General features: G+C 41.9%; 1 protein-coding gene across 2 annotated transcripts in view; it reads right to left on the reverse strand.

The window, feature by feature from the left end:
* Ttc8 (tetratricopeptide repeat domain 8) overlaps window positions 1-18,901 on the reverse strand; it is a 62,311-nt gene extending 43,410 nt beyond the window's left edge. For both annotated transcript variants that reach the window (XM_027419619.2, XM_027419618.2), the window contains exon 1: window positions 18,666-18,901. In XM_027419619.2, the coding sequence (XP_027275420.1) occupies window positions 18,666-18,779 (114 nt within the window). In that variant the 5' untranslated portion in view covers window positions 18,780-18,901. The remainder of the gene's footprint in view (window positions 1-18,665) is intronic.
* Window positions 18,902-19,688: the final 787 nt, after the last annotated feature.

Raw genomic sequence — 19,688 nt, forward strand, 5'->3', positions numbered from 1 at the left:
GATTTTATGCCTTGGATTGTATTCTGGGTAGGATTGTGAAAGCTTTTGGAACTCTGGGTCAGAAGAACCATTGAGTCCTCAGCAGTTAATAGGCTGTTCTCTGGGAGGTTGGAAGATATTGTTGAAGGAAACGTAGAGAATGAAGGCCTGGCTTTAGAGGGAAGTTTGAGGGTTAGTTCAACTATTCTATCAGGGCTGTTGGTGTGATGACTCCTAGCAATAGTAGAGAGGATGCCTGAACTGGCCTACTCCTGTAATCAGCTTGATGAATACTATCATCACAGAGCCCTCATCCAGTAATTGATGGAACTAGATGCAGGGATCTACAACCAAGAACCAGGCAGAGCTCCGGGAATCCAGGCAAAGGGACAGAGGAGGGAACATATGAGCAGGTAGGTCAAGATCATGATGGAGAAATCTACAGAGACAGCTGAACCAAGCTTGTGGAAACTCATGAACTCTAGACCTACAACTGTGGAGACTCCAGGGGACCGAACTAGGCCTTCCATATGTGGAAGACAGTTGTGAAGCTTGGGCTATCAGAGGGGTCCCCTGGCAGTAAGGCCATGATAAAAACCTGGTACCTGAGCTAACTTGTTGAAGCCCATTCCTTAGGGAGGGATGCCATGCTCAGTAGCAGTAGGACAACAATATAATCCCAGTACATGAGCTAGCTTGTTGGAGCCCACTCCCTATGGTAGGAAGCCATGCTCAGCCTTAATGCATGGGAGAGGGGCCGGGCCCTGCCCCAACCTATTATGCCAGACTATGTTGACTCCTCATGGGAGCCCTCACCCATGAGGAGGAGTGGACTGGAGGTGGGCTAGGAGGGAGGTGAGAGATGGTGGAATGAGGCAGCGAGGGAGGTGGGAGGAGAGAGGGTTGTGAAAGAAGGGTAGGAGGGAGAACTGTGGTTGGAATAGAAATGAAATCAAAAAATTAAAAAATGAGAAAAAAAAGAATCCATGGAACTGAAAACTTTGTTTTATTGGTATTATCTAGGGGCTGAAAAATCAGTTGTGATTAATAAGAGAAGAGCGCCCTTGAGGTGAACTCTTCTAGGAACTATTTCCTCAGGGTCAGACACAGAAGCTGTGGTCCATGGAGGGCAAGCTTTAGCCAAGCCTGGTAATGTGTAAGGGTCTCACACATAGTACAGGTTTTAAAGGCATTAAGGAGTCACGGGGATTATGTGAGAGTTGGCACTGTCTAGCAGGGTTGGAATCTGAAGAGAGGTCAGGCGAGGCCATGGGCAAAAGTGCAGCCTCAATTGCAGTGGAAATCCCAGCATGGAGATGTCAGAACTGTGGAGTAGAGTGAACCTGAGACCAGGAGAAAGACTGTGGGAGCTTATGGAGACAAAGCTACGTGCGCTCGGGGGGGGGGGGGGGGCAGGGGGGGCTTACCCTGGAATACTATGAGTGAATCCTAGACGATGGACAAACTGTTAGAGTTTGGTTTTACTTTAATCTGATTGTTACTGTATGCTGGTTCCTCGCTCTTAGAATAAAAAGTACATAAGTTTATTTCTTCTTTTTAAGGAATCCACAGTTAAGAGACTTTGAATTTTTTAAAGAGGCCTTAGACTTTTTAAAAGTATTGACAATTTTTAAAGATGGTGGGACTTTTAAACTATGTTTTATATTCTGATGATATTAACATGAAATATTGGGATAGACAAGAGAGAAAGGCTATGGTTGGGTAGTGATGCATTTGTGATTCAAGATGACAAAGGGTCAACTGTGATGCTTAGTTTTTAGATCTATCTAGGAAGAGGACACCTCAACTGAAAAAATGCCTCTATTGCATTGGCCTATGGCCATGTCTGTGGAGACATTTTCTTGATTAATAATTAATGTGGGCAGCCCAGTATACTGCAGGTAATGCCATCCCTGGGCAGGTGGTCTTGGGTTGGATAAGAAAGCAGGCTGAACAAACCATGGAGAACAAGCCAGTAACCAGTACCCTCCATGGCCTCTGCCTCTGCTTCTGCCTCCAGGTTCCTGTCCTGACTTCCTGTCTTCACTTGCCTCAGTGATGAACTGAGACATGAAAGTAGTGTAAGATGAAATAAGCCCTTTCCTCCCCAAGTTGCTTTTGGTCATGGTGTTTATCACAGCAACAAATACCAAACTAGAACACATACTCCAAACATTATTTGATTTAAAATTCCATCAGTGTTTCAGAAAAATTAATCTTCCTGATTTTTCTTCTGTCCTAACAAAAAATGACCTTGAAAATCACATATCATTGCTTGACTACACATCAGAGTATGTTTAAAAAAAAAAAAAAAAAAAAAACTACTCCTGGCAATGTGAACAACTCTTGAGATTTTAATGAAAACAGCAGATGGGGCTTTAGCTTAAAAAAATATTTTTTTGGAAATAAGCCAAATATGTTTTACAGTCCTAAAATCCTCTGCATATTAAAAAAAGAAGCATGATCAAGCATACACAGTAATCTCTAATTTTCCCTTAAATCTGAAAAATATTACAAATTTGTTTTATATGTTATGTTCAATTGACTAAATTGCAGTTGTCCAGCTTAAAAACACAGTTGGTTACATAAGTGACTATATTTGTTTCACAAGGTCTATAAAAATCAATAAAAAGATGCTTAGGGCATTTTATAAAGGAAAAAACACAGTTTCTACCAATCTAAATGAACAATCATCATGCTAATTTATTTCCCTGCATATCTCTTCTAAAATTCTTATTAATTTGTTGATAATTGCATATAATGTATTCTGATCATTTTCACTTCCTCTACCAACTCACCCCAGACCCAGGCCCCCTTCCTGACTTTATGTCATCATCTTTTTTCTTTTCCTTTTTAAAAACCCATCAAGTCTTTTTGTGCTGGATGTAGGTCCTCCACTAGAGCAGAGTCAACCTACCAGGGGTCACCCCATTTACTCATTTACCGAGATGTCTAAAGCATTACCCTTGAGGCACAGACCTGTAGGGAGACACCGTAACCATGCCTCCTAAGGGCTGGCTACAGGTGTGCCTGACCACGCCTGTCAAGGAGTGGTCAAAGGTGAGGTCAGAGTGACGAGGCATGGGCTCTTAAGGACTGTGAGCACATGGAACTTTCTCTTCTTCTTCTGTTGCCCTTACTCCCTGGCCTTGCTGTTCTGGTTTGCATTTGGCTGGTATTTATCTGAATAAAGGTATCTTGAATCTACAAGCATTTACCTTCTCTTGGCACCCAACATGGGGCCCAAACCCACCACCCTGAGATTAAGAGTCTCATGCTCTACTGACTGAACTAGCTGGGTGGGTGTCGGGGCAAAAGAAAGAATAGAAAGGTTGAAGATGGCTCGAGAGGAGCATGAGAGAACCCAAAGGGAAGAAGAAGCAAAAAGACAGTCTGGATTCTTCCACGTATTGTAAGACAAACTCCCATTTCTGGAGTTCTTACCTTCTACACTGATGCTAACAAATCAGGTAAGGCTGGTAATAAAGCAGGTGAGGTAAGTAAAGTAGTTCAAAGTCCGTATACATCTGTACAGAAGGCAAAATTATATGCAATTCTAATGGTGCTTATGGATTTTACAGAACCTCTTAACATAGTTACTGATTCCCAATATACAGAAAGAGTCGTCTTACACATAGAGACTGCAGAATTCGTTGCTGATAATACAGAATTAACCTTGTTGTTCTTACAATTACAGGAAACAATCAGAAACAGAAGCAATCCTCTATACATTACGCATATCAGATTCCACACGGATCTGCCAGGACGACTAGCACAAGGCAATGACGAGATTGATCGTTTATTAATTGGTATTGTGCTAGAAGCCTCAGAATTTCATAAAAAACATCATGTAAATAGCAAAGGTTTAAAAAAGGACTTCTCCATCACTTGGTAACAAGACAAGGATATAGTGAGAAACTGTCCTACTTGTTCCTTTTATAACCAAACTCCACTGCCGGCAGGCTGTAATCCTAAAGACATTCAGAGAAATGAGATCTGGCAGATGGATGTCTTTCACTTTACAGAATTTGAAAATTTGAAATATGTGCATCATACTATTGATACATTCTCAGGTTTCCAATGGGCTACTGCTCTCAACTCTGAAAAAGCTGATTCTGTTATTACACACCTGCTAGAGGTGATGGCAGTCATGGGTATACCTGCACAGATAAAAACTGACAATGCTCCAGCATATGTCTTCATAAAAGAATGGAACAGTTTTTTCAAATATTATAACATAAAGCATGTCATCGGTATACCACACAATCCTACAGGACAAGCAGTGGTTAAAAGATCTAATAGGATGCTTAAGGAGATGCTCCATAGATAAGCTGGTAAGTCAAAAACCCCCAAACATAGGTTGCATAATGCTTTTTTTGACACTAAACTTTCTTAATGCCAATGACAAAGGTCAAACAGCTACAGAAAGACACTGGACTACGGAAAAAAACTGCTGAACTGAATCAACCAGTATACTTCAAAGATGTACTGACTTCGGTATGGAAGCCTGGACATGTGTTACATTGGGGTAGGGGTTTTACATTTGTTTCCACAGAAGAGAAACTTTGGATACCATCAAAGTTGATCAAGATTCAAGTTGAAAAACACAAATCTCTCGACAACGACAAGGGACAGGTATTTACTGAGGTATATCTCATAAACTAAACAGAAACCTCCTAAAGGAAAAGTTAAGTGTTTTGCTTCTATCTTTACAGGAAAACTCATCTCCAGAAGTCCAAGAACACTACATGGGTAGATGCTTAAGAAGAGAAGGTAGCTATAACCATCAAACAAAAGGAACGTGCCATATGGTAAACTTTACAGTTGTCTCTCAAATAACTCTATTTCTCTTCATTTCCTAGTCTCTATTCAAGTAAATCAATACTAGATTTAGAGTTGGATTTGGCTTTCCTCCCCTAAAATCCAAGCATGTTGTTTAACTAAACTTTAGAGTTTTTGTATTATATCAAGAAGCCAATTGATGTAATATAGAACGAAGAGAGGAATATGGGGACTGTCTTTGTCTTTCTTGGCTCTTTCCTTCAAGGTATACACCATCTCACAATCATTATTTTTTCTTGATTGCCTTTTCCAGCATACATACATATACAAGCAAACATTTCTCTATTAACACTTATGTTTCAGTCCCACACAGCCAATGAAGACCTGCCTGACAACAATCCCTGGACGCTCCGGAAAAGGAATTGGGCCATACCTCCTCGACTGCACTGGATCTAACTTACTCCATTTCAACTGACACTCTGACTAGAGCTTTGAGTACTAACTTCAATCAAGTTGAGGATTTCAAACTAGATCTTCAATCAAACAAATTCCATCTAACACTGACTGGATATAACCCATTAGAGATTTTCACTATACTAACATTTTCTTCCCACAGGACCCCAGAAGGCTACCATCGTCCTATTTTAGCAGGAAGTAACTTGGAGGATGCTACGCCCCCGTTCACCATTACTGTCTATTAGGGTAGTGTAAGCCTAGTTAGGAATGACCTTCCTATTGTTTAGGGTTAGGATTGGAAGGAGGTGTTCAAGTTGGACACCTCTTTCATATGACTTTAGGTTTTAGCTGAAATAGACATAGTTAGGATGTGCAGTAACAGATTATTGTATCTTCTTGTATTTCACCTTTATGATTGTTAATTTTGGATATTTTACACTATTAAGTTTTAAACCTCTTTTAGACTAAAAGGGGAATTGTAGGGAGACACCGTAACCATGACTCCTAAGGGCTGGCTACAGGTGTGCCTGACCACGCCTGTTAAGGCATGGTCAAGGTGAAGTCAGAGTGATGCGGCATGGGCTCTTAAGGACCTTGAGCACTTGGAACTCTCTCTTCTGCTGCTGCTGCCCTTACTCCCTGGCCTCGCTGCTCTGGCTTGCGTTTGGCTGGTATTTATCTGAATAAAGGTATCTTGAATCTACAAGCATTCCCCCTCACAGACCTGCCAGCTAACATCAAGAAAGAACTGACTATGTGTTCCCACCTTTTGTAAGGCTAATCCAATTTCACTTATGAAATAAAAACTCAACTAGGTGAGAAAAACATGTTTTAATTATTCTGTTCCTTTTGATAAGTAATGCAAGGCCAACAGGTTAAGGAATGTGAGAAATAATTTTTTATTATTAGAGTAAATCAACCAAGAGGATAATCTTTCTGATATAATTTGGACATCATAAAAACTGGTAGAGAGCCAGGCAGGGATGGAGCACGACTTTAATCCCAGCACTCAGGAGGCTGAGGCAGGTGGATTTCTGTGAGTTCGAGACCAGCCTGGTCTACAAGAGCTAGTTCCAGACAGCCTCCAAAGCCACAGAGAAATCCTGTCTCGAAACCCCTCCCCGGCACAAAAAAAGACAGTCTCCAGCTGGTGGCACTATTTAATCAATAGTCTCCACCACTAGGGCACTAATCTAATCAATAGATTACTCCATGGATGCCCTCTTAGCAGGACTGTTAGGAGGTGGGGTACAGATCTAGCTGGAAAAATGGGACACAGAGGGCTTGTCTTTATAGGGTATATCGTGTCCCCAATTCCCTTCACTCTCTCTGTTCCCTGCCACCATGCCCGGCTGCCTCTCCACAGGCTCCAATCCAGTACAGCCACCAACCACAGAGACCCCTCAAAAATCATGAGGCAAAATCAAACCTCCCTCTTTTAAGTTGTTTTTTTTTTGTAGTTTTTTGTCACAGTGGCATAAAGCTAGCATAAGCCTCATTTCTTTTCAAGTTGTAAACAACATGAAACCTGAAAACTATGAACAACAAGGTCAGCTTTATTCCTTTTTACATCATTATCTGGTGGATAATTGAGTCTACAGAAACAAAATTAGAAACTGTTACTAAATATAAGGGCTTCTTGAAACCTCTTGCCAGTCTAAAACTTTTAAATACCACTTACACTTTTCAGCCATAGCTACAATGCAAATTACTCATGCTCTAGTTTAATTTTAATTAAAATCTTCCAAATGACTAAGAACAAAAAAATATATGTATTTATTTAGAAATAAATTACATTTCTGATTAGCTCTGTCTTGAATAACTGTATGTATGTTATATAAAATAGAATCACCAGAAGACAAATGTCATCTTATAAAGAACTCAGAGCCACACTGGCGTTTTCCGGTGATGGTCTAATACAGAGGTCTCCATTAGATACCTCTTGCCTTGCTTTCCATTCTGAGAGGCTTGATCGAGTCTCATATGTACCATGTGAGGCGTTCAAATCACTCCCTTACATAACCCTGCTAGCACTGTATCTCACGTGGCAGAGCAAGCACGTGGGAACATTTAAGCGCTCTGATTTATCACTCTCTGCATCTCTTCTCCTATTCCCAGACTCAATAGGAGCCCTTCTGGACTAGAAGTTTCACTGGCCAAGTACTATCTTCCACACTCACCAAACCTCCGCCCTTCCAGGGTTTTCTTCTGACTCAGGTCTCTTGTTTCTCACCCAGTTAGCAGTTATCTAAGTGTCATCTCTAACAGTCATGGTAATCAGGCCACTGTCCCTCACTCCCTCACTCCCCCTTTCTTCCCTCCCCCCCCCCTTTCTTCCTTCTGCACTGGGACAAACTGAGTGAGACCACTGTATTCAAAATTTGCTGCTGTCCATCACAGTTTTGCAGATACTTGTGACTCTGCTGACAGACTGGCTCCCTCCTAGGTCTGATTCCATTTACTACCATGTTTCTTTTTCTTCTCATTCTAGTCAGTCTTGGAAATTGCTACTTAAGCCCCAAGTCTTAATAAGCAGTTCACAGTAGTTCTACAAGGCTATTCATGTGAATAAAGGCTTTAGGAATATGAAAGTTTATTTATAGAATAAAGAACAGAACAGCTGGTAGATGCAGCTAAGTTTCTAATACTATGAGCAGATACACAGCACATTTTCTAATCTTCAGCAGCAAATAAGCAATAGCAACTAAGCTACTCTCTAAACTAATACTTGCAGCTAAACCTTTACCTGAGACACTGGCAAATCGGGAGCTGGTTCCTGGAAAGCGTGAAGAAGGTTGTAAACATTTTAAGACATGCAATTTCTGAAATCAAAAGTTTTAAGGAATGCTTATTCAATAAAAAATCCAAATGAAGTTGTGTGGGCTCACGCATGTGTAGTGTATGCATGTGTATGCACAGGGGGGTTCACTGGCATGCAGCTGAAAAAGGCCAATTTGGGATGTCTTCTTTAATTGCTCTCCATCTACTTTTTGAGACCAGGTCTCTCACTCAACCTGGAGCTTGCAAGTCAGCTACAGTGGCTGGCCAACAAGCCCTGAGACCCACCTGTCTCTGCCGGAGAACTTCAGGGCAGGGGTTACCCACACATACTGCCACAGCAAGCCTTTCTGTGGATGGTGACTGTCTGGACGCAGGTCCTCATGCTCGCACAGCATGTACCTTACCCATGTCCCCAGACCTGCAAATAGTGAGTGGAATCTTTTTCCAGAAGTACTCTCAAAAGTAACATACACAGAAAAGTGCTGTTTTCTGTGGCCAGAAAGTTTTAATTAACCTTATCCAGGGTACAGAGACAATGTAGCCCCGTTACTTGTTTAAAGAAGTCAATACAATATAAGGCCTGTGAGATGGCTCAGTGGGCAAAGGCATTTGCCACTGAGCCTGAGGACCTCAGTTTGACTTACATCCAGAATCCACATGGTGGAAGAACAGAACTGATTCCCAAAAGTTGTTCGGTGGCTACTCCCTAAACTTCCCCTTCACACACATACTTAAAAAATTAATTATAAAAAGCTAATACAGAAAAAAAAAAACCTAAGAAAATAGGAGAAGGGAGGCCACATCAAACAGAAGCACCCAGGTTCCTATACAATATGCTAAATCAGCCTATGATCTATGTGATTTATGGATCCCAGAACTGGATAAGATCACCTAAGCACTCTATGGGTGACGTAATTCAAGAGTTTTAAGAAGAGTAAAATCTAGCGTGTTTTACCTCAATATATTGCTGTTATGAGCCTGTTCATAGGTTATGCTTGGGATGACTAAGTACAGGTTTAGTAAGGCGGTCCTTACATTACCTAGATATATTAAGGTCTTTCCTCGGTGTTATTATGATTTAAAATGTTCTTTTCTAAGGTTATTACTATCTCTGGGCAAGTTATAATATTATTTAAATCCTCAAAACAAAATGGTTTTGTTTCGGTATTTCCTTGCAAAGTGTACCACCATTGGCCAGTTTTACAAAAAATAAGGTCCTTAGGCTAAACTCACATTTAAATTTAGAAATGACGACTTTCGGACTGGAGAGGTGGCTAAAGCGTTAAGTTAGGAATCAAAACAAAAAACCAAAACAACACCAGAAATGCCTGTTTTCAGGTAAAAACGCAACCTTAATGTTTTTATGAACTAAAAAATAATTTGAATGAGAGAATTGATTCACACTGCTATATTTGTGCTACATTTTCACCCTTCTTAAAGAATTCGCAGTATTCTCTGAGGACCGATGAGTGACGTTAATCACGGTTCAGGAAGACATATGGTCAGTGAAAATGCCTCATTTAAGATAGCTAACACCACTAGGCGCAGGCGCCACATGCCTTTAATCCCAGCACTCTGGAGGCAGAGGTAGGCGGATCTCCGTGAGTTCGAGGCCAGCCTGGTATCCAGATCGAGTTCCAGGACAGCCTCCAAAGCCACAGAGAAACCCTGTCTCGAAAAACCAAAAAAAAAAAAAAAAAAAAAAATCGCAAAATACATCAAATATTTTTACACAGAACAACAATTGAAAACGATATATCACAAACCACAGATTATACCTGGGTAAAAGACAAAACTTCAATACTTTAGCATCAGGCTAAACCCCGCCCAGCTCCTCCTGGCGGCGTCCCAGATTGGGCTCTCAAAATCGAAGCTCCGCTCAACTCCGCCTAGGTCCCGCCCTCGACCCCTAGACCACGCCCCTCTCCCCCTCTCCGCTGGAGGGTGGCCTACAGATCGAGATGTAGGGCTCTCAAGCTCCAGCTCCATGTCCTCCTACATGCCATCATGTCGAACCATGATGATAATGGACTGAACCTCTGGACTGTAAGCCACCCAATTAAATGTTTTCCTTTATAAGAGTTGCCGTGGTCATGGTGTCTCTTCACAGCAATAAAAGTCCTAACTAGTATGGTGATCTATTGTTTATGATTTATTAAAGCCACTGGTTATCAAAATAGCAAGGTAGCCATACTAGTTAGCTATAGAAGCCAGGTAGTGGTGGCACACACCTTTAATCCTAGGTCTCAGGAGACAAAACCATATGGATCTCTTTGAGTTCAAGGCTACCCACGGCTACACAAGATTGAATCAGTCTAAAAGAATAACAGAGCTCACGCCTTTAATCCCAGGACTCATGAGAGGTATTTAAGACAGGAACAGGGTCTCAGAGCTGGCATTCATTCTCCAGCCACATTGAGGACAGGAAGGCAATTGATTCTCCGGGCCATGCTAAAGAGAGGCTTGGTGAGAGCTGGTGGAGACAGGATCAGCCCTTTCAGCCTGTGGAAGAGGTGAGAGCTAGTGGCCTGGCTGCTTTACTTCTCTGCTCTTCAGCTGGAAGCTTGAACCCCAATATCTGTCTCTGGGTCTTTTATTATTTGTGCTACAACTAAGAGAGTGAGAAAGACCAACAACAAAGATCAAAGGCAATTGCAGACAATGTTGGAAAAGGAAAAGAAAACAGAAGCTCCTAACACAAAGCAAAAGCCAGGTGTTTGTTATTCTACCAACAGGAGTTAGATTCCTCCAGTGGCCCAAACAACCAATTCAGCCCCACTGGGTTCTGTTCACTGATGAAGGACTTGTGATCCCTCTGTCTCCTTTTTCCAGTGATCCCTTGAGACCACAAGTGTGACTATGAGGGTGAAGAGCAGACAGGAAAACAAGAAGGTCCAAGAAGAAAATGAGAGGCCTAGAGAGTAGGGAGGATTTAGAAGGGGGGCTGGTTATGTGGGTGGAAAATGCAGATTGAAAACAGAGAGGAGGCCTAAAAGGGTGTGAGACAGAGAACACGATCATTCCACAGCCTGTTCCTGGCAGTCCTGGCACCCACCACGATGCTACACACACTCTACAGGGGAATATGCAAAATTAAATAACAACATGATGTGTTAGATGCGTGTAGTCACAGACACATTTCAGAGAACTCAGGTGGAGGGGAGAGGGGTAAAGCAGAAGACATGGGAAATAAGAAGGGAGTCTGAGAAAGGGGAGATCTGTCTGGAGCTTGTAAATGACAACGATTCATGAACTATATTCAGCATCGTCTCACCACCCATTCCACTGCATAGATTCCTCACAAATGCCTTCTGGGGGATCAACAATCCTTTCAGAAAAAAATAGGAAGTAACTGAATCCTGCATGCAAATACCTCTAGGACAAAAGTAGTCAGAATCAAAAGGAAGTTGCTTATGTTGAGGTGTAAATAAAAATCAGGGGGAGCAGGGGAATCTCATGAGTATACATCTCTAAACAAGAACAACCACAAAAGACTGCCAGAACGACAGCCTCAAACAACGGCCACTAAAATCTTGTACAGAAAATTTCTATCCCCAAAGCTGTCCATTCAGTCTTGGACTGATACCACATTTGTTACCAATCTTTGAATGCCCTTATTAATCCTGTGGCCAAGGATTACAGCTTCAAAGTAACTTACGTAATATTCCTCATTTTGCCTTTAGCCCGCTCCATGGTTTCAATGTCACATGTGTCCCCCACTGTAATAGCCCTTGCTTATTCCCTAATAAATACTGTATTTCTCTGGAGTCCTTTCTTTGTGTGTTCAGTTTGATGATAGCTCTATAGAAACAAGTGCTAATATTTTTGGTTATTAACCACATGCTAGTAAACCTTCACATAACTCCTTGGCATATAGGAATATTACCGTTTTCACTACACATGGGGTCAAGGTATGGAGGCAGTATTTAGGCCTAGACACCCTGAGCCAAGAGCATTCACTATGCTGAGTATGTGAGATGATATCAAAAGAGGGAAACAGACCACCATAGGGCATGCATGGCTCATTTGAAGGCCCATCAGGAGCAAAACAATGAAAGAAAAGAATTTTTCATTTTAATTAAACATTTTAATTTAAAGTTAGGGCAATACTTTAATTAAAAAAAAACCTGCAGTACCTTCGACTTGGAGTCTGTCTAAATTACATTTTTTGTGTGATTAAATTAATTCCTCTGTCAGATGTGGGGTTGGTGAAAAAAATTTTCCCCATCCTATAGGCTGTCATTTGTCCTATTGATGTGGTGTCCTTTGCCTTACAGAAGCTTCTGAGTTTCATGAGGTCCCATTTATTAATTGTTGATTAATTGTCTGCACTATTGGTCTTCTTTCTATTCAGGAAGCTGTCTCCTGTGCCAATGTGTTCAAAGCTATTTCCCACTTTCCCTTCTATCAAGTTCAGTATATATGGATTTATGTTGAGAACTTTGATCCATTTGGACTTGAGTTTTGTACAGGGTGATAAATATGGATCTATTTGCATTCTTCTACATGCTGATATTCAGTTAGACCAGCACCATTTGTTGAAGATGCTTTCTTTTTTTCCATTGTATAGTTTTGGCTTCTTTGTCACAAATCAGGTCAAGAAACTAGGCCCTCCACACATATGTGGCAGTTGTATAGCTTGGTCTTCTTGTGAGACTCCTAACAGTAGGAACAGGGACTGTCTTTGACTCTATTGCTGGCTTTTGGGACTCTATTCCTCATATTGGGTTGCCATGCCCAGCCTTATTACAAGGAAAGGTGTTTTGTTGTACTGCAACTTGATAGCCCGTGTTGTGTTTATCCATGGAAGGCCTGCTCTTTTCTGAGTAGAAATGGAGGAGAGGAATGGGGGTAGGGGCAGAGGCTGGAAGGGGAGGCAGTGGGGAACTTCAGTCAGGATGTAAAATAAATAAATAAATTTTAAAAATAAAAATAAATAAAAACTAAAAAAAATAATTCCTCTAGTTGGGGACTCACAAGTTAGGTTCACTTAGTCTAATGAATGATTTCTCTGGGCATCAGCACAGATAGATGAGTAGAGAACAGCAGGCCTTGCTCTGGGGTCAGAAGCCCTGGACTTGATCCTAAAAAAAAATGACTCAGGTGTGGACTCTTGAACAAATGGGTTGTTAAATCTTTATTATCTACCTCTATGTGTTATTCACCTTCATTTTTACCTCTCAGGGTGAAATGATAATGCTCCTTTCTGGAGTAGCTTTGGGATTAATCATAAGACCTTGCCATTTTCAGGGTTCTTTCACTCTGAGACATAAGGTCACCAAAGAAAAAGCCTGACACACAAGCACCAAACCATCTCCTGGTCCCCTTTCCAGAAACCAGTACTGACTCCAGGTTCTGGAAGATCAAACCAAAACTCTCCTCCTCCATTCCTCCTCCAAAGCTGCTAAGAGGACACAGAAAGTGGAGAGCCACTGCCTACTCTTCAGAGTCAACTTCAACTCCAGCAGTTTGTCTCTGTGATAGGTTAAAGTGACACTCAACTTAACAGGATCACCTTGGAGACAAATTCTCTGGACATGTCGATGAGGGATTTTCCAGATTAGGACAACTGAGGTAGCGGCTGGGGTCCTGAGTTGTATACAAAGAATGCTGGTTGGCAATCAATATTTACTACTTTCAGCTTTCTCACTTAAGAAACAATGTGATTGGTTAGCCTCCTGCTCTGGCCACCATGATCTCTGTACGGAAGTGGACTGCATCCCCTAAAACTGTAAGCCAAGATAAACACTTCCTCCTTTAAATTGCTTCTTGTCAGTATTTTGGTTACAGCAGCTAGTGAAGTACCTAACACAGTCTCTTTCCTTCCTCCCTGGGGGATGTTTCTCTTAAGCTGTTGTTATTACTTCAGGGAACTGAATCTCCAGAGATTTCTGAACACAACTTCCTAATTATCACTGACTTACTCAGGCTAATGAGCCTACCCAGATCTAAAACTGCAGTGCTGTTATTCCGCATTTAGTGATGGTAGGAAGGAGAAGCTTGTAAGGCAATGGAGATGTGTAGGTTTCAAAAGGTTAGGCAGTCCAGTGACCAAGCAGCCATGCAGCAATACAATCTGCAATACAATATAATCTGGCAGGACAGAAGTCCAGGCAACAGAGTGCCTGACATGAACAGATAGAGCCAAAGGATGATGTCTCCATGGCCCCAAAGAGGAAACAAATTAGGTAATTGGACAGAAAGACAATGGGGGGGAGGGAGTACCATCAAATCATTGCACTGCTCACACACTCATTGAAGACAGTTTGTTTCCTATCTTTCATCTTCAAATCATTTGCCTTTCTCTCTGTAACATGTAACATTGTTAAGTGGAGACTTGGGGCAGGAGAGGAGAAAATGAAGTAGAAAACCCTTTTCTCTCCTTCTGATATACAGCAAATATTCCTGCCTTCAGAAACCTACCCTGTTCGTGAATACATAGTGTCTTCTTTAAAAAACCCACTGCCTATAAAAGCTCCATGCTGTATGAACTGTGTCCTTCCAGAGGAGTTACACATTCGGCGCTCTTTTGAAAGCCGTTAATCTGACATATGGACCACAAAGAATAGTAATCAGATTAGGCCACTAATCAGGGTGATAAGCCAGCCCTCCCTCCAGGTCACACTGCTCTAGGGAGGGTGGCTTTGTATTTCCTCCTTTCACATCTAATAACTTCTTAACACATTTTTAGTCACAAAAGAAGACAGTTCTCTCTGTAATTGGTCATCCTTTTTTAAAATGGGAGGAAACTAGGATAAAAGAACCCAGTATTTCTGTCTTTATTCTTTAATAGAGTCAACTTTAATATCCTCCAAGCTTAGGGACCCTGCCTTCTGTCTCTCACTGTTAATCATGTCGTGTCTGGAAAAAGAATTCACAAGCCACATTCTTCAGGAATGCTTCCCCATTATCAAACACCACATATCTTACATTCACACTGCTCTGGGCCCTCTGTAGCCAAATAAAACTAGAAACATGCCTTTCCCAGTCTGGATGCTTCTGTGGGCAGCCTGACCACCCTGACTTTGGCTAGAATTAAAAATAAATAAAATCTAATGTCCTACTAAAAATGCAAGGCACTGAGGATTCTTGATGGTATTCCATTAAAGGGGGAATAAAAGGAGATCAAAGTGTGTAGCTCAGTGGTAGAGCATTTGCCTGACATGCACAAGGTTCTAGCTCAATCCCCAATACTATGAGAGGAAAAAAAAATGAGGCAGATGAAACGGTCTTAGAGACAAGCTTCATCTAATAGGTCCACATATGAAGCCCAAAATGTTATCTTTTGACAGTCTCTGTCCCAGCTCACAAGAGCAACACATATCAACTCACTTTACCAAAGTTCCCTTATTTATTTAGAAGAAAAATAAAGAAAACCCAGGTGAAAAAAAATATTAATTTTGAAAACAAAAGTCCTTGCCTGTGTTTGGGAAGAGAGAAAGGCAGGAGCCAAAATGAACCCATGTGGCATACAGAAAGAGCATTTGTATTTCTTTGTCCCACTATGCCTCCGGGCACTGCTCCAAAGAAACTTATTCACACTAAAATCAGTTTGGTAGCCCAGGAATGGTAACTCAAATAAATTGAAAGGCCTCTGAAATGAGGAAGTTCAAGAAAGGCTAGTGTTTTGTCAGCTTGATACAAGCTAGAATCATTTAAGAAAAGTGTGGTGTGTGGGCTCATTTTTTTTTTTCTTGGTGGGTTGGGGATTAATGATTGATGTGAGAAGGCCCAGATCACTGTGAGCATTGCAAGCTCTAGGTAGGTGGTTCTAAGGGATCTAAGAAAGCAGGCTGAAAAAGCCATGAGGAGGAGCAAGCCAGGCTCTCTGTTTCAGTTCCTGCCTCCATGGTCCTGCCTTGAGTTCCTGCCCTGGCTTCCTTTCATGATGGACTACAAATGTGCGCCAAATAAACCCTTCCCTCTCCAATTTGCTTTTGGTCACAATGCTTTATCAATAAATAAGAACAACTCTTCCACAGTATAAAGAATTATGTGTCTCATTATGAAGTCTTGTCACAAATCCACCAGAAGGAGAATGATGAAATAAGTTAAAACCTAGTAAGATCTCTGTCCATGATGGTCTTATATGCTAATCATTCTGCAGTACCAACAGCAGTATTCCCCAGTGGGATCCCGTGTCTGTTTTCTTTATCATCATCATCATCATCATCATCATCATCATCATCATGAAAACCACACGTCCACGAAGCAATCTCAGAATAAGTCTTAATCTTCCAAGAGGACCAGAGGTAAGACATAATGAGATGAATACAAGAGCCCACACTAAGACCCATTTAGCTTGTTTAGCTGAAAATATGAAACTGTAAACAAAGCCCTTAATTTGTTTTCTCATTTTTCCTGGAAAAAAACTACAACCCCTTCTTAGCCATAATAAAAACACAGCTTTTCTGCCTATTAGTTTTCCAGAACAGTATCTTCATCAAATAATGAAGGAAATTTGTTCTCCCGTTTCCCCTCCTAGCCAAATAAGTCTTATTTTTGGCTAAATCACAATTAGAACTTTTACCATCAGGACTAATCAGAGCTTTCAATCCAACCACATAGTGTCAAAATCCTACACCAACTAAAATCTTGGAAGTGGAGAGAAGGCACATGAGAAAAACATACTGGGAAAGTTTAGAACTAGTTTTGAAGAGTTGGTTGGCCGCCTAATGGGCTTGCTAGCTTTGCAACTTCTGGACACACTTCTATATCCTGAATCTGTGAGATGGGGAAAATAATACCAAGGGCCTAAAGTAGTTGAGTATTAAATGAAATAGCATGATAAAATTCTCAGAATTTTATCTGTTATTTTTGTTACCTAATTTATAAGGTTATTTTGAGCATTAGAAAAATATTTATAGAACTTATGTTTGGGAAGTCATAAGTAGTGTATAAAAGGTCACTGAAATGAACACAGAGTCCTGATCACAAAATCTAGTACAAATAAAATTTCAACTCACAGGTGTAGTACTGACTGTCACTATGGCTCAAAATCGCTGGGTCTTACAAATTAAAAAGAACACTTTTGCTAGCAGTGTCTCCTCCAGATAATAAGAAATACACTTGTCCTAGGGGCAAAACAGTAAATCAGTACTCAAGTAAGTTTCTAAACTGGTAAATAAGATTAGGCAAAATAAGGTTTATTTTCTTCTTAGCTACTCAGAGCCTTTTGGGTACATCTTGAATCTCTAAGAAGGGCATCTACATCTCTCACTGGCATTTAATGAGGAAACTTCCAGTGAAAAACTCTTGGGAATACTGTTTTATGGAAACCACCCCAAGACAATGGAAACAACATGCAAAGTTCTTGAGAACCACTGTGCCCAGAACAATGCCTAGTACATCGGAAGTTCTTAGCAAACGTCCCTCATAACAAAAGTAATAACAAGTCGTATTGTTTCCAAACATGCTGGATTGTTCGGGAAACATCTTCAGCAGCATTTGTAGAACTAATGCATCTAGCAGCACTGTTGGAAAAATACTTGTTTAAGATACACAGTCCTTTAATGAGCAGGAATGACAAGAACAGAAGCTCCTTTAGCATCACCACGAATATAGGCTGTCCTGCAGGACACCTGCAATCACCAGGGATACCTCCTTCCATTTGCTCAGAGAGCAGCAGAGCTTAGTAACAACCTTCACACTCAGGCCCCTGCTTTTCTAACTCTCACATTTCCCTTTTTCCTAACAACTCCTAGGCAATGTCACTAGAGGGAAAGCAGGGGAACTAAGACTGTATAGGTACACTCTGCATGTACTTGAAGCACCGCCAACTGCCACAATTCTACTCTTAACCTCCCATTTTTCTTCCTCTCTGTTCCAGGAGCTACTAGCTCAATGGCATTGTACCTTTCCCGTCCATTATTGCCCTTTTCATGCACTATACACAACATCACTGTATTGTTACTTTCTTTCTAAATGCTGGGTCTTGGCTGACCAGGCTGGCCTTGAACTCTCTACTTAGCTGAGGATGGCTTTGAACTACTGATCCTCTTGCCTCCACCTCCCAAGAGCTGGGAGTACAGAAATGCACCCTTTGCTGGACTGTTGAATTTCCTTTTAATCAGCACTCTCATTTCCTCCTTTGGGGGCGGGGGGGGGGCTGTCTGTTTTCTTTCCATCCTACAAGTATAGTTTCTCTTGCCCAGGGAGTTTCTTTAAAAATAAATATGTCCTGTATCTTGCCTCAAGTTGAACTCATGACTCAGAAACAAAAGCTCCTTGACACTTGGACGAATGCTTCATCTGAACCGAAAGATAGCTCTGTTTAAAGGGGACAGCATCTCAGATCTTTGTACACATACATCTTTCCTTTTTAGAAATCAACGAAGTCAGGAGTCTGAACAGTGAATCACCAGTGAATTATCAAAGCTCCTCGCAAAGTTAACAGAGTCCCTTTAAATGTAACTAATTCTGGAAAGGGAATGCTGTAGTTTACAGCGGGAGCTGTCAAAGCACAGAACTCAGGATCCCCGAGGATGCAAAGGCCACGGACCCGCCATTCAGGAATCCAAAGAGTCTTGCTCCGGGTGCCTCTGCGGACCTCATAGGCAACTTGGCCTAAGGCCCTCCTCCCAGGCCTCCCCCAGGGGACAGAGGGATCCCCCAGAGCCCAAGGCCATAGCAAGAGAATCCGCAGACTGCCTGGGGCCAGCAGGTACCTGGTCATAAGGGGACTTCTCCAGCATCTGCGTGCATAGATCGGCGCAGAGCTGGAACTTCCTGCGTCTAAAATAGCTCCAGGCCCGGAGCAGAGGCTCCATCTCCGAGCCCATGGTGGCCTGGGACAGCCCTCCAGTGACCCGGGGTCCAGGCCCACTGCCCTGCGCGGGGAGGGCGGGGTCCAGGAGTAGCGAGCCGGAGGCGTCGGCTTCTGCCCAGCAACGCGCAGCGGCGGGTCCTGGCTCAAGGGTGTCCACAGCACGCCTGAAAACAGCGGAAAGAAAAGCCGCCGTGAACCCACCCCAGCCAGGGAGTTTGCACAGAATTGGCTGCAAAAAATGTGCGCTTTTAAAGACAACAGCTTTCACTAATTTTGAAGAGTCACCATTCCTTAGAAACAAAACAAAAACAGGTAGGGACTTAGACACCTAGACTGGGGGCCTCCGTGCGTACAAGAGATGCAGTTGCCTAGCAACCGCCCGGTTGCTTACCCAGTAAATGCAAAAACCACCTAAATTGACCCGAGTTGTGTCTCTGTCCCGCTCCCCCACCCCTCTTCACTCATTCCTACTGCTCTCATATTTCTGACTCTAGAAACATAAATGCGGAAACAGCTTCCCTTCTGCCCAAAATCAAATCAAAACAAAACCCTCCAGTATTTTTCCGTCAGTGTTCAAATTGCAGGAGATATGAGAGATTGCTTGGTCCAATCCATTCGTTTTATAGATGAGAAACTGAGATAGGCTCCAAAAAAAAGGAAATTATTTGTCCAAAGTTTCCCGGAATTAGAGACCTGGGCTGTCATCTTTGTGACCGAAGGGTGTTGGTTTTGAATTCTAAATCTACAGATTGATGGCATTTCCTCCAAAGAGGATAATGTATGGAAAAGGGGATTTGTTTCTTTTGGATTTTGTTTTCTTTTGGTATCAGGGTCTTGCTATGTATCCTTGGCTAGCCCCCAGTGCAGCCTCCCCAATGCTGAGGCTACAGGCATTTGACATGGGATACAACAAAAGAACTTT

This window comes from Cricetulus griseus, chromosome 5 (genome assembly GCF_003668045.3).
Source record: "Cricetulus griseus strain 17A/GY chromosome 5, alternate assembly CriGri-PICRH-1.0, whole genome shotgun sequence".
NCBI classification, from domain to species: domain Eukaryota; kingdom Metazoa; phylum Chordata; class Mammalia; order Rodentia; family Cricetidae; genus Cricetulus; species Cricetulus griseus.